At 37.7% G+C, this 16,028-nt stretch overlaps 1 protein-coding gene across 4 annotated transcripts in view; it reads left to right on the top strand.

The window, feature by feature from the left end:
- The first annotated feature begins 11,080 nt into the window (after window positions 1-11,080).
- LOC120738846 (cyclin-dependent kinase-like 5) overlaps window positions 11,081-16,028 on the top strand; it is a 54,992-nt gene continuing 50,044 nt past the window's right edge. For 3 of the 4 annotated variants that reach the window (XM_040040363.1, XM_040040364.1, XM_040040360.1), the window contains exons 1-3: window positions 11,081-11,229; window positions 13,212-13,433; window positions 15,368-15,402. In XM_040040363.1, the coding sequence (XP_039896297.1) occupies window positions 13,370-13,433; window positions 15,368-15,402 (99 nt within the window). In that variant the 5' untranslated portion in view covers window positions 11,081-11,229; window positions 13,212-13,369. The other variant, XM_040040361.1, reaches the window with a different exon arrangement.

The raw sequence follows: 16,028 nt of genomic DNA, 5'->3' as shown, positions 1-16,028 counted from the left end.
GAAACTGTAAAGTGGTTGTGGTTTGTTCTCACTTAAAGTGGGTAGTAATGCGTCATCACAGAAAAATAGCGTATGACTTACGGTCACTGTCCCGTCTTCACTGTTTTTCCCCCGCCCACACATTTTTTTTTTAAATTTTTTCCTCATTAACTTCAGATCAGGAGCGTCAAGATATTTTTTTTCTTCATCTTTAAAAAAAGAAAAAAAATCCTTAATTTAAGTGTAAAAAAGTATGTTCTGATAGACTTCATCTAAGCCACATCCAAGACTTCCTTAAAAACAGCTAACCCCATCTAACCCCATCAAAGGGTTTTATTTCTTTTCATATTAATTTTCTAATTAGATGAGAGATCCGGTTACAAAGCTGACGACAAAACAGCCTGAAGTGTTTTCAACATCATTCCTCATCATTCCCAAATTCATTGAATTTTCTGTTATTACATGTATATTACACACGTAACAGGCAAAATGCTTTGGTTTCCTGTCTTTATCTGGATTCACTACAGCAGGAATTACCACAGTGGAAAACAGTGGTGCTATGGGACAAAACACATTCAAATTAACTGTTTTTTATGCTGAAATATTCATAATATAATGAGTGTCTGGTAAAATATGATGGTTTTATACCTAAAACCCCCAACCCTAATATAGTATGGATGCACTGGTATTGTAGTATCTGGTCATACTGACTTTGTTAAATGATAATAACATGCATTTGCCATATTAGTGGTGGATATTAATCAATTTTCCTTCTAGATGCAAGCTTGGACACTTAGCACCCATCTTGACTTATATGGGCCTCTATCTTTAGCATTAACTAAATTAAATTGATGTCACTGGAACCACCAGTCAAATCAGATAAAAACACTTCTAGTCTGTTTATATTGTTGCAGAATCACAAATTTAAAGTTCAGGATCCCTATTTTGCTCTCTGTTCCACATGTGGCTGTTCCACATCAATTTAAGTTGGCTAAATGTATGAGAGCTTAAAACATTTTAAGCATTTTGACTTAAGAGTCCCATTAGTTAAAATTAGCCTTTAACACTCGTAGTTTTTAGCTTGTAAGGCTTCCCTTTTCCAAATGTTCTTAAACATACACACCAAAATTTAGCTTGTAATCGCTGTAATAGAAATTTGTTTTAAATTCCACTTAAGTGGTGCAACTGCTGAGGTTGTGGTTGTTTGTTTTCACTTGCTCTGCATTTTCTTTTCCAATATAGACAGGAAGTGTGGAGCAAAATGTTGTACGATATCGCTCCACTTTCTCAGTGTTTACTGAAATAAAACATTTTCAAATAAAGTTGTATTAAAAAAATGTTTCCATCCATAAATATAAATGTCAAGTATTGTAAAAAGAATTGTGGAGACCGAAGCAAATTCCTGTTTGCAGTGACCAAACAGAGCAAATACTGAAAAGTGTCAATCATTTGTGAAAGAATTATAGAGTACATGTTCCTTTTTAATAACATAAAAAAAATTAACGCTGGGGGGGTTTTGTCATTTGATAAAAATAAAAAGTGTCTCTAATACCAGGAATCTTTCCATTTTCGTCTCAGTTCTTTGTAGGAAAGAAGTTGTTTGTGACACAGAAAATTATAGAAGTTTCACATCCTTATTTGTCACTGGTGAAATGGTGCTGTTTGCCTCAGATGTGCAGAGGGCACCTGTTATAGTAGTTACACCAACAGTGGCCTCACAGCTGTTTAACTTTGCAGAACAGCCACTCAGTGTCCAAGTATCAAACAACATAATAACAAGAGCTCATAATAAATTGATTCAAACATTATCTTGAAAGCTCTGGAATGGGGGGTGGGGGTGGAGAAAGGTTAAAAACCCAGGACAGGACAGGTCACCATTACATCCCAAGACTAACATGGAGAGACACAAAACCAACCGATTTAGAATTACCATTTAACCCAGTAAGGATGTTTTTGTGGGAGGAAATTGAAGTACCCAAATAGAAAATGGAAACTCCCAAGATTTACTCTCATAATGTGAAAACATAAATATTCCTTTTGCATATAATTCATTCCATTTAAGTTCTCACCAGACCCTAGTAGATCACAAGATTTTTATAATGCACCCATGCAAAGTTTTACCTTATTTTTGATTTTCCAGTAAGGTGCAGCTCTCTCTGTATTTGTCCAGTTAATGAAAAAAAAGGAAAAGTTAGACTCTATCAATGATTTGTGGTTCCATAATTTGATGATGCTGCATTTAAGAACACCTTACCGCTACATTGGTAATTATGTGTGTTTTTCAAATTTACCTTCACTTTTCCTCCAAGCAGACAAACTCAAGTTTAAATTTAAATAATTTATCTGGTTTGAAAGGGTTCTTTAAGGGTTCAAACACATGTAAGTCAAGTCAAGAATTAAGTCTATGTTACCTTATTTGAAATCTTTATTTTCTTTTATACTGTAGGTTAACAAAATCATGTGTTATATAAGAGTAATCCATGTTTCCATAAAAAAATATAAAATAATAATAACAATGGTGGTGTTTTCCGATGGCTCTGGTTAAAACTTCTTCTAAAATGCCTTCATAAAAAGAAAGAAGAACCTGATCACTTTCATTTCCAAAATGTTAGAAAAACATCTGCCATCTCAAAAAACAAAAAAAAAAACTTAAGGTGTAGCCTTGAGGCTGTATCTCTCTCTAGCTCATTATCCCAGCAGATGTAGGTGGGTGTTCATATTTCCATTGAAAGGTTGCACATTTTTTGTGCAATTTAATACATTTTAGTGGGTTTTCATTCTCCTTTATAATCAATGTTGTACCCAAGAGGGTTAAACTTGATTCAGTCGGGATTAAAAAAAACTGCACTGGGAGCGATCGTGTTGGTTGATCTGATGTGGCGTGCACATTTAAAACTGCTCAACTGATTTATTTGCTATGGGGAAATAACTGCCCAATGCAGGCATGTGCACTGTCTTTGACGTAATAAATACAGGAATTACTCAAACAATAATGAATAATTTCCATGGTTAATATGGACTTAGTTCTCACTGGTGGCTGGGGGAGACAACCACCTTTTATGACAAAAGAATTTTAAAGGGTGTGGTTTGCTGATTGAAAAGATCTGATGCAAAGAGAAAGGTGAGGTTTTTAAACTCCACCTTGTTTTTGCAGGTTCTGTGTGAATACAGGTATGGGCAGGCGCAGATCTAATCTATGCAATACAGACAGTGTTCCTACTTCAGTGTTACACCTTCAGCAGAAGAGATGAGGCTTTATTCTGTGGTGTAATGTATATTACATCACCGAGACTCCATTGTGTAATATAATTTTCCAAAACCTGGTACTTCCCAGCCACTTCTTCAAAATTATAGTCAAGGACTTCTTGTTCACCTCTTCACACTTTAAACTTCATAGTGTTTAGTTTTTAATGTTTAGCTTCTTTTTAATGATTTTTATATAAGGGTTTGGGAGTTCTGAGGTATTGCAGTATAACTGCGACCCTTTCCCGGTCTCAGTCGTCATTGTCATGCCTCTGGGATTTCCTGATAGGATCTTGACTTCATATCTTAGATGCTAAGTTTATCTATCTGAGTCGTGGTTTATGTTTGGTGTTTTGTTAATGTTCCAGTGTTTTAGTTTTCATTTCCTGTTTTCTTTGATTTGTGAGACCTTGTTTCCTGTTTAATTTCACAATGAGCTTCAGTTTTATGACACTAGTTTCTTGGTGTTTTTTTTCTTCTGGTTTCTAGTGATTAACACAGTTTTGTGGATGAGTTTTGGTTTGCATCATCTAACTGTACTCAGTGTTTCTGTTTGTGCCCTCTTCTGTTTTTACACCTCGGGCTGTTTGTGTTTCCTTGTCTCTTACGTCTGGTTTATTGTTGGTATTCCTGCCTCCTTTAGTTATTTCCTGTGGTACTTTGATGGTTTTGTTTTCTTTGTGTATAACTGCGGTTTCCTTGCTGAGTCATCTATGAATGTTTCTTCTGTGCACCCTTTCTTTTGTACATTACTGCTTTCTTCACATTTTTCTTTTTACATTTTTCTTAATTTTGAACCTATGTTATGACAGCATATTTTAAAGCCTTACTCTTTGATTCATTCTAAGGTTTTTCCTTTTATTCCACTGACTAAACTGTTTGTTTTTTTCACAGTTAGTCTTAGTTTTAGTAACACCTTTGATTTGAAATAGGAAGTTTGGGCTTAGCCAAACTGTGTTTACAAAACAGCCAACAACACATGGGCATAGTTTATGGTAGGCATGGTAGGAATATGTTCCCACCACCACTAATTTGATCTTAATGGCATATGTTTAAATAAAATACTGTACACTGGCAGGGGAATGTCCAGGGGTGGAGGGAAATATAACCACACCCACCCCAGGTGCCCCCTGTCAGGTTTATTCTACAACACCATTGGCCCGGGGCACTGTTAGAACTATTAGAAATTAGAAAGAAGAAAAACAAAGTGTAACAAAAAAAATGAGCCTTAATTGTGGCAATTATTATAAACAAAAAACTAAAACCTACACTGGGATAAACTAAGAATAACTATGAAAACTGTGACAAGAAATATGAACATGAATCTGGACAGGTACAAACTATGACATGAATAAAAAAAAACATGAGCATGAGCACAACCTGGAGAAACGTGACGCAAGACCAACAGACGACCCAACACTGAACAGAGGACTTAAATACACCGAAGAGTAGTGAGGGAAGTGGAAACACCGGAGAGACACAGCTAACGCAAATGATTATGACGCCACAAGGAAAAGTAAAACTAAACACACCAAATGTGGAAACACTAGACCTTTCAAAATAAAATGGGAAACATGGAGAAACATGAACTGGGACACGCAAACTTGACACAAGAGACAGAGAGGGAGCGAGAGAGGGACACAAGGGGAACCTACATAGACAAGGAGATAAAACATGATGAATAGAAAAAGACTCATAAACAAGGAGACATAGGTGAAACATAAACTAGACTAAAACTCAACTAAATCCTAGCTAATAATGACAACACATTAACTTAACATATTTCCATAATATATGAAATCAAAAATACAAAATAAACTCCTGACAAGTTTTTTGATCTGACTAGATCATAACTGTCTTGAAACTGAAGTATGTTTTTTAAACAAAAATTTTAAAGAAAAATCTTTTCAACAGTTATCATTAGAGTAGCTTTTTTCTTTTTGGATGAGACTATCTACTGATGTTTTTGTTTTGGTTGTACAACTTGTCATATTTGTTCAATCCAGCATGAAAGTTGAATGAAGATAGAATTTAGAGTACACCATTCAGTAATCGTGACTAGTTGTCTTTTGCGATATTATTTATTTGATTTTTTTCAGTTTGTGTGCTCAAATATGTGACTTTACAGGATAGCTTTTTTCGGATTTGAACTAACCAATAATCTGAGTTTTTGATGTATCTGTCTCAAATCACAGATCCGGATTCATTTTTATAGAGAGGGCTGTGAAAATTTCAAGCTTTTATCTTGAAGTATTTTTTGGGGGGTCTTTTTCTGGCTTTATTGGATAGGTACAGTGAAGACTGACAGGAAAGCAGAGGGAGAGAGAGGGGAAGACATGCAGCAAAGGGCTGCGGGTCGGACTCAAACCGGGCTGGCCGCTCTCAGCCATATGGCATATGGTCGCCCGCTCATCCCACTGAGCTAAACTGGCACACTCGGCTTTTATCTTCAGTAGTTTCTGGGATATTCATGTCAAACGTTATCTCTGAAAATCTGGAATACAAAAACTACCACAGACTGTCCAGGATCTCGGTGATGCCATGATGCTACGCTCAAAAAAAATAATTAATTGGATGAAGGTAATTTTATCTTGCCACTTATATTCCATCTAAACAAATCATGTTATATTAATCCATATTGGTTGTGTTGTGTCAACACGATATATGTGTGTAGGTTTAACATAATATTAACATTAACATTCAATAACCCCAGTGATTTTCCTGTGGTTTGACATCTAATGTGATCTTGTGAATTTCGTGAGTCGACTCAAAAAATGAAATTGGGTGGTTGTTACATGCACAAGATCCAGACTTGTAATTTGAACTAAATAATTCCATGTTTCTATGGTGAACGTAATTAAATCATGTAGCATCTGCATGAAATCCAGCAACTTAATTTGTTCTTGTTGAGATGACATCATACAATCTAGTAAGAGTGGCTGGATCCAGGCAACTAACCACTCTTACTAGATTGGATCTTGTGCATGTAACAACCACCCAATTTCATTTTTTTTGAGTGTACGGCCTGAGAAGAGATCCTCTAAGAAACCATCGACTGCCTTGTAAGGAGCATGCACAGACATTACAGGAGTGCATATAAGCACATTACTGAGCCACATTAAAAAAAATGTCTGTGTTTTCCATTTTATTGAATCTAGGCCTGAAAAGCTTGATGATTTAGGCTTTCAAATGTTTCTCAACAATCCACTTTAGATTTTCACCTGAAATATTTCATTCATCAGGCTGTATGAATTCAATTTTCTCCTAATTTTTTGCAGCTGTGTATTTCACTCATCCGGCACCCTTAATATTTCTAATTTCACTGCCCTCACACATTTCAAGTTTATTATTATTCGCTCTTTACCAATATTGTCTCTCCTCTGTATTACTAGCTATGAGCCGGCTAGTTTGGAAATAGATCTGAGGCTTGTTAACTGGTTTGTAATGAACATCAGGCTGACATATTAATGGATTTTATGGCTGCAGCAACTGCTGCAAGGAGCATAGTTTTATTATCCCTGTAAATACAAGTTAGAAAGTGGTGCCTCCTGCATTGATTATGATGGTGATGGCAGTCGTGATTATGGATTAAATAATGACTGTAACTGTATTAATATTTCAGCAAGTGTAAAATTATAGCTAATAACACAGACAATTAGGTCTCATCAAATAAGATTTACCCAATTAAATAAACCATAACATATTCCACATCACTTTACTCCACTAGGTATGTACTTTCCACTCTCTCTGCATCATGTTTAGGGTCAGTCTGCTTGTCTGTCTTTTGAGTTGTTTCCTGTTTTACTTGGTAGTTGTGACAGTTTTCATTTGGACTTCCTGACAGATTCATGTTTTATTTTCCACTTTTTATTTCTCACTTTTCCACCTTGCTTCCTTTCTTCATTTTTTCCTTGGCTCTTGTGTTCCATGGGATCACTTTTGGATCACTATATTACATTCACAGACTCTGCTTTACATAGGCAGCAGTTATGTTGACTGGAGAGTATGTTAGTTTAAAAAATAACTTTATTTATCCGTAAATTTAAGAATAACTGGCTGAAGGCCTAAGCTTGTTTTTCTTTTACTTTCCATTCTGAAGTGAGGACAAATTGTTTAGAGTCCTCCACAGTTTGTATACTCCAGCAGTGTGCTGCACCTCTTTTATAATTTGAAGGAAAAAACACTTTTCCAAAGGTTAAATCTGAGAAACCTTGATTAGAGTTCCTCTATCAAGCCACTTCTTTTCTCAAGGTGCATTTTGGAACGCAGATATCCTTCAACATGGTGTCCTGAGACTGATTTATATGTCAAAGGAAGGATGAGGACAGAGGAGATGAATAGGCACAAGTTTGAGAAATGATAAAAAGCTTTCTGTGTCCTTTCCCTGGTTACACTCTTGATTCACAGTTGGTTTGAAGTTGGAAAAATAAACCTTGATACACTAAATCATAATTTCGAGGCTGATTCCTTCCAAGGACATCCTTGAAGGAGATGATGACCATGTTGATGGCAAACTTTACCTCTAAGCCTCCCAGTTAACTCACATCATGACAAACTGAAGAAAACCTGATGAGCTCAGTCATTACTGACTTCTGGATTGTTTAGAGGGATCGGCTAACATATTTGGAAACTGCATTTCAATTCAGTTCCGTTTTATTTATATAGCACCAAATCACAACAACAGTCCCCTCAAGGTGCTTTAAAAAAGAAAATCTAAAGTGAAAAAAATGGAAAGTTAGTCAATGAATAATCAAATTTAACAAAATAAATGACATTAGATATCAATTAATCACTAATTAAAATGACTTTTTATTAACGGACTATGTGTTTAAATGCAGGTGAAGTCTCAAAGTACACACACATGCTTTCTTTAAGACCACAGTACAGCCTGGATTCATTCAGTTTTAGGACAATCCTGTCGGTGGCAGCATTGGTCAGCACAAACACTCAAAAAGTTATGCAGCAGGTTTTGAATGAAAATAGGCAGGAAGGGGAAAAACAAGTTGCTTTCTGCACACTAAAAATTAATTTGGAATTAATCTAGTAAACTGTATCTGAAATGTTGCACACAAAGCATGACGGCTGCTCATTGTTAACATGTACAGTGATAAGGTTTTACAGCCCCGTGGGTATTCAGCTGACATTAATAAGACAGGAATGCTCTCTGAGTGTTACAATCACCTGGAAAATAAATAATTTACTCAATAAAATTAATGTGTGTACAGTTGTTTTACCTGACCATTTTCAGAGGATTTGTTTGTTTGTTTGTTTTTTGTTAAGCCACTTAATACATATCTATGAATCATTCACACACACATAAAGCCCCCCAACTCAAGGGAGGGAGCAGTTTTGTGTCTATACATAACAGAAAACTTACCAAAGAACCAATTTTAAGTTAGATATTAATTTCTTTAGCTAAATCAATGAGAAATGTCAAAAATAGCACATTTTGACAGGAATACGATAGCAGTTTTCCCAAACAACTCTTAGCTGAAAACTTGGCATATCCTGGTAGGGTGTGCAGTGCCTCCTTAAAAGTTTAATGAAACTGGAAAGGTGGAGGACAAAAAGAAGACGTGGCAGATCTAGAAAAAACAAACAAACGACAATCTACAGCAGATGAACATTATCTGGAAGTCACGTTGTTAAGAAATAGCAAAATAAATCCAGCAAAGACCTGACACAGGACCTGAGAGATGCACCTGGCCGTTATCTGCATCTAGCCTGGGCCTCAACATCTTTGAAGCAGTGAGTGATCATCTCAGCAGAGAACAGAACCTAACACAGTGAACATTCATGGAAGAGTGATGAAATGTCCTTTGAGAAGCCTGCAGACTACTTAAAGAAGTTACAAGAAAGCTTGTCTAAGAGAGTTTAGGCTGGGAAGTAAAGGTGGTTGTACCAAATTTTAACTTTCAAGAAACTCTGTATTGGCCTCATATTCTATATTTCCATGTATGTTTGCAGATATTTCAAGAAATTGCTGCACCTATTTCCAGTTTTCCTAAAGAAATATGAAGAAATGCAAGATGGATCAAGGCTTTCAGACTACTGTGTCTCCTGTGGTGACGCCTTTGGAAATAATAGCATACCATATTTTTCGGACTATAAGGCGCACTTAAAATTCTTAGATTTTCTCAAAAATCGACAGTGCACCTTATAATCTGGTGCGCCTTATGTATGAATTCTGGTTGTGCTTACTGACCTCGAACCGATTTTACGTGGTACATGAGAAATCTGTGAAAAAATGTTTTAGTATGACTTTGGTAAGCTACAAAGCAGCACCGCTTGATGGATTGTCGGAGCATTATCCGGGTCCAAACTCCGCTTCAGGTCCCAAAGTCAAACGAGCACTGCAGCATCAATGAGAGTTAAAAACTGTCTAAATTCTTTTATCTTTAATAAAATCATCAGCGTTGCTGCTTTACCAGGTGTAACAATTACGTTTAACACCCAGGCATCTATGAAAACTGAATTTATTAAATTTAACTGAGTTAGAAGTTAGTAGGAAGTTAGCTCGCTAGTTTCCACCTAAACATGATATAGCATGTTCTGACTGAGAGATTTCTGAAAAAATTAAAACAGACAGCTCTGCTTTTACTTCCAACATAAATGAAGACTGAAAACTAAACAGCAGTGACGTTTGTAGGGTTACTGAAGTTGGACTAGCTGGTATATAATGATGTGCTATCTGATCGCTAGCGACATAGCTATGTTAGCATAACATAAACACAGTAAAGCTGGAGGATGAATGCTAACTTTTTTCAATTAGATAAAAGTTAACGTGAGGGTTCCCTATGGTTAGGGACAAATGCAATCGCATGGCAGGATGCTGTAAACGGACCAAACGTCAGTCAGGAGAACAACTGAGATAATCCATCCACAATAATTAATATATTGCAACAACATTGGAATAGAGTACCTGCTGGAGAATTTAACATTAATGAATCAATGGTACGGAAGTGGAGGAAGCAAGAACAATGAGTTGAGTAAAGTTTGACTTATCTGACTGTTTTGTTTCGCTTAATGCGCCTTATAATCCGGTGCGCCTTATGGTCCGAAAAATACAGTACCTGTAAAGTACCTTTGCTGCAGATTCTGTTGACAGGCTTTATAATGAATCTTGAATCGTGAATCTTTTCCTTTCCACATCCTATCATTTTAACTAAGAATGTGTTCTTCATGACTTTACCGATTAAATAAGTAATTAAATTAATAAGTTCTACTGACTCACTGCACCGCCTAGTGGTGAAAATTGGCATTGCAAAAAGTGCAGCCCAGCCTGTGTTTAGCTACAGTGGATTTCTCTTGAAAACAATGCACACGATTTGGATATAAAGTCACAGCAGTTTCTTCACATTCCACTCTAAGTTTTTAGACTGCAGCTGGGAGTCTCAATTTATGCCTCATTCACTCCCTGATGCATTTATATCCCACTATTACACACCATTAACGTGTACTTACTCTCTCTTGTAGTTTGTTTTGTCCAGTTTTTACCCTTACCCTTAAGCAAGGCACTTACTCCTCTCTAATGTAGCTTGTGTATACACCTTACATCAGAACATCCTTAAAAGGCAATCTTTCTGCCTCTTTATGTACTTTGGAGTGGCCTTTAGCTAAATTATGTTGTCATATTTGAACGCGGGGTGTGATTTGCCAGAATTATGTAATTGAGAAATTAGAACAATAATATCCCACCTTCATACCAAACACCCTCAGACCGCAACACAGTTTTCAGCAACCCTCCCCTCGCCCCCCCTCTCTCCGGAAGCCATCTGTGCTGTAATTGGCTGAAACTAAGGGGGCGTTGGAATAAACAACAGTTCCGAGCATTTTCATTGGCCGCTGTCACGTCGCTCGAACTGTTGCCTGGCGATGGGCTCGGAGCTTGTCAACCGCACGATCCAGTTACTGTAGCTGCCTGCTGCAATGAAAATAACGTCGTTGGTGGGTGGATATATTTATATGGGCCTGTTTCCATCGTTTTTCCCCAAAAACAGTGACTGAGTGAGTAGTTTTTTTTTATCTTTACTTGGGTAACACTTAACCTGCGAGGGTGACTCGGATCTCTTATGTGTTAAGGCAGGCGGGAGGTTTGTTATGCATGTTTTCTGAATCAGCTGGTTCAACAACAACTAGGGGAAAAAAACTGTTAATTTCTGTTAAGTTGGCTTCATATGTTTGACTTGTTGGGTTTGCTGTTGCTCTGCATTAAAAATGTGGGCGCTACAGTCAGTCTGTGGGCAGTCATAGCTCCCTGTCTCTCTCACACACGCACACGCATACATATGTGCATATATACACAATTAGATACACAGGCTACAGTTAAAAATGATGATTTGTGACAGCTACATTTCACCTTTGTAGCTGTTAAGAATGTGAGAGACTTGTTGTAAGAAGCAACACCACAAATGCAGGTGAGATTTTTACATAAACAGCAGTAAATTTCTTTTCCTTTTTTCAACCATAATTTTATCTTAAATTTAAACTTGTGTCTATTGTTGTTTGCGTAATTGTGTGCAATTAACCCAAAAAAAATCAGGTTATTCTAAACCTGAGTGACGTTGTTAGATGGATCCCTTTGTTGTTGTTGTTGTTGTTGTTGTTGTTTTTCTACAAATTTCCACCACTTTGTCAAATTTTAATCATCAGAAAGACACAATTCTGCATAAATACTAGTGCACTGATCATATGAAGAGATTTTGGAGGTTCTGCATTTTCAATTCCACGCACCACGCATGAGTCATGCTGTTGATAGAGACAAAATATACGATCTACAGCCATGCACTGTGCATTCCTGATCATATTATCCTTCCAGGAGTGGGCCTGGTGGGTTAGTTGGCAAAAATCTGCTTGGGAAAAACAATAGGCTTGCATGCCACCTCATGTAGGCTGCAAGCTGAAATGGACCAAAGGAAGCACAGAAACACACTCATGAGTGAAAAATAAAAGGCATTTTATGCAAGGTGAAAAGTGTTTGAGTTTAGCCTACAGTTGAGGGTTTGCTGCTGAGTAAGATAAGGGAGTAACAGACCACACAGCGATATTTGGTGTTCAGGGAGACTCAGTTTATTTTGGTGCCGAGGTTTTTGCATAGTGATGAGCAGCTCCTGTGCCCACAGCTCTGTAGGAGATTGCAAGTGTGTGTGTGTGAGTGTGTGTGTAGGCTACACAAGTCCTTGAGCTTTCCAGCTAGGAGAAGATGAAATGGAGAAAGTGGTATCTGGAGTCTTATCTGATTCAATAAAGAGTGTGTGGATACCAGAGGAAATCCTTTGATCACGTTCAAAATGCGTGCGGTGCCCTTTCACTCTCTCTAAACAGGTAGGAATTTACTATTTTCACCATCATTTTCATCAGGTTCTGTAAACTATAATATGGAACCTTTTTATTTACTTAATTTATACTGACGAGACAGTCCACTGATTTCACACATTCGCGTCTATTCGCTCGGTATGTGGAGCCTGCACAGCCTGTTAATACCCTTGTGCAGTGTCTTCTGTGGCTCTAGAGGAGCTTCGTCGAGTCTTGAGAAAATAACCCTTGTGATATGATCAGGGTTATCTTTAGTAAAGCTGAAGATATCAATTAGCTGGAAGAAAGCCTGTGTTTTAAAACTGTGGGCATGGAGATCGAGAAATTAGGGCGTGCAGGCAAAGGAGGGCGAGTGATAGATTGTATTAAACTGCTTTCTGGGAATTGGATCCTGCTTTTTTATTTTAATAGGGACCAAAAGTTGGGACATTTCAGCCCCTGCTTCACCCATTTTGATTATTGTTCTTTCTAGTCACCCTTTCTAAACTCCTCCAGCTTAATAAAAGGGATCTATACAAAGCAGGAATCACCCTTTAACTAAAGGATTGCTAGTTTTGTGACACAGATTCATTTTTTCTCAAGCTTTCGTGAATTCAGTATCGGTAGATTTTCTTTTAACTCTGAGCTAAGAGGGCTATTTATCTATTTTGATTTGGTGCATTGTTTTCCTGCAGGTGAAGACGAGGCACTGACGGAGGCATGTGACGGATATTATGGCTTACAGCAGGCGTTCGCCTCTCAGGAGCCGACAGCTGGCCGACTCATGCAGTCCTGTAGCCGGGGCCCCCGAGCCTGAGCTCCACCCACCTCACACAGCATACCTTTTGACTTCATGAAGATCCCTGACCTTGGTGATGTAATGAATAAATTTGAAGTCCTTGGGATTGTGGGTGAAGGTAAGTGCGGTCATTTACTTGCTGAAAAGCCTGTTTTGTGCGATTGTTTTTCAGTCTGCAGTAGATAGTAAGAACTAGTCCAGTCCAGCCTTTCATGCACACTTGCATGGCTTTTTAGTGAGCCATCGGTTAATTGTTTTTAACCAATTTGCCTGCAGAACAAGCCCATTAAAAGCCTGACCTTTACAGCTTATTAAGGTCAAGGGCGTCTGTTTTATATTTATTTATCCAAAAGAATTTAAATGTGACAAACTGAAGCTAGATGCTTTAATGTGATTCATACTTTCATGTTCTTATTGGATAAATGAAGTGGTGGTTTGGGGATTTCTTTTGCTTTATTGTAGTAAATATCAGCAGGGCATGGCTGTGTGATAGTTAAATTCCCCTGAAATGCTTCTCCTGGCTTTTGTTTTGCCTTGAGCTACTTGGTTGATAGAAAGTGGCAGTAGCCCTGAAGGGAGGCCACCCACACGTCCTAGTTTTTACACCCTTACTCTTCTACTCCCACGTCTTAGAAGTTTTATAATGCGTGGCAGAAAGACGCGGGGAAATCTCGAGCTGGATTTTAAAAGCTGCGTGCCTGTCCGATGATGCGCCGGTTGGGAAGGAAGTCAGCACTTTTAGTGTCACATTAAACTGTAAAAGTTGTAGAAATTTTCCTGCTCATCTCCCCGTTTCCTGCCGTAGCACTCATTGCACTGTATGCTCCGCTTGATCCCAGCATCATAGATTTTTCCTCAGTGATCTTGAGGTCAGTCAGTTTTGTTAATGATTTAGTACTAAGTGCTAAGTGCATGCAGCTCACCCCAGCAATTAAAAATACACTGAATTATGTGCAGTTATCTCCAGCTCCTCGTTGAAGGACGGAAATGAACAGGAGAAATTATTTTCCATCTTTTAATACTTCAGGCACGTTTTGCAGCTTTTTGTGCACTAATTTAGTAGGAATGGGGTAAGAGATGTGGCTAATGTGTCCCTGCTTTACTAATGACATACAAAATGTCCTAAATTGTCATGAAACCAGGCTGCATACACCAAAAAAATCCCGTCCAGTTTGGTTTCTTGTTAGTCAGTGGATTTTTCACTGGTGGCGGTCATGCTTGCTGGAACCGCTGGACGTACATGTGAAGATTAAAGCCAAACTAAGATGCTGAAGGTGGCTGATTTAGTGAAAATAAACAAGAGTTTAAGGATGCTGTTGTGTATGGTTATGGTGGTTATGCTATGTGCACAAAACGTCCTCAGTCCAACATATAGCTTGATGTGTTATTACACGTTTCTTACTCACCAGTGTCTTCTGGGTGGCGTGTACCCAAGATAATTACACGTTCAAGAGGTGAAATTGAGTCTTGGATTATATTAATAACAATAAAGACACAAGTTAAAATTGTTACAGTGGTATAAATAATACATAGACCCCATAGCTTTAGTCTTTAAAGTGTGTTCGACTGTAGAGCAGATAACTTCTCAGCACTGATGTTCTCGTAAAGGAGCACAGATCCATTCGTCATATGTCTGCTTGGTCCAAGAATTCCTCTCGAACCCTCGGGGGATGCATGTGTGTGACTGCCAGGGTCGATAACATCAGATCTACAGTAGCTTGCCAACACTTGTGTCCTACTTTCTGGACCACCTGTCCTTTTTATAAAGGGGGGGGGGGGGGGGGGGGGGGTTAGTTCATGTGTAGTTCATGCGAACATATAGGAAGCATTCGAAGGGGTTATTTCAAAAGCTTTTCTCTTCTCAGTTGGAGTAATACTCCTTGTTTGTTTATGGCTGTAGATCATGGTGGCATGTTAATTACAGAGTTTCAAGCTGATTTTGTGTTTTATTATTTACTGTTATTGATTCTACTTGAAAGAAAAAGTTACTCTGAATGGATGAATAAACAGTAAAGGAAATTAAAGTAATCTTGCTTTTTGCTTCTGTTTCAGGTGCCTATGGTGTTGTTCTGAAGTGCCGACACAAGGTAAGGTTCACATTATTTATGTTTGTAATACACTGTCAATATGAAAAAACGAAGTTTTAAAGGGCAAAAGATTTATGTTTGTCAGCAAAACTCATGAAAAACTAACAGTAAAGCCAGAATGTGCTTATTCCTCTGTGTTGTGGAGCTCTGTTGTTTTCTGTAAAAAACACATAAATGAGTCACGCTGTTGCACTTGGTGACTCGATTGTTCCTTACGGTGAACCGGGGCAGTGTTTTATGGCTCAAGCTAATCTCACATACACTGCTGTAAATACTCACTAGAGCACAAATGTGTATAATTTATGGCCGAACAGTTGCGCTGCTTCTGTTAAAGTAACATTTACAAAAAAGCTACCAGTACTGTGATGATTTCTTTCTTAAGAAGTTAAATATTATACGTGATCTGCTTTAGAAGTGCAATGGGGTAAATAATTATTTGATTTGTGCTCACTTAGAAAGAAATCAACAGTCTCTTGTATTTATGCTAGTTTCATTTTAATGGAGAGAGGGAATATTAACCAAAAATTGAGGGAAAAAATACGTTATATAAAAGTTATACATTGATTTGCATGTTGCTGAGGGAAATCAGTATTTGATCCTCAAGCAAAACATGACACAACTTAGTA

This window comes from Simochromis diagramma, unplaced genomic scaffold, assembly GCF_900408965.1.
Source record: "Simochromis diagramma unplaced genomic scaffold, fSimDia1.1 OVJJ01000026.1, whole genome shotgun sequence".
NCBI classification, from domain to species: Eukaryota; Metazoa; Chordata; class Actinopteri; order Cichliformes; family Cichlidae; genus Simochromis; species Simochromis diagramma.
Note: the sequence above shows the minus strand (reverse complement) of the source record. Positions and strands in the feature narration are given on the sequence as shown.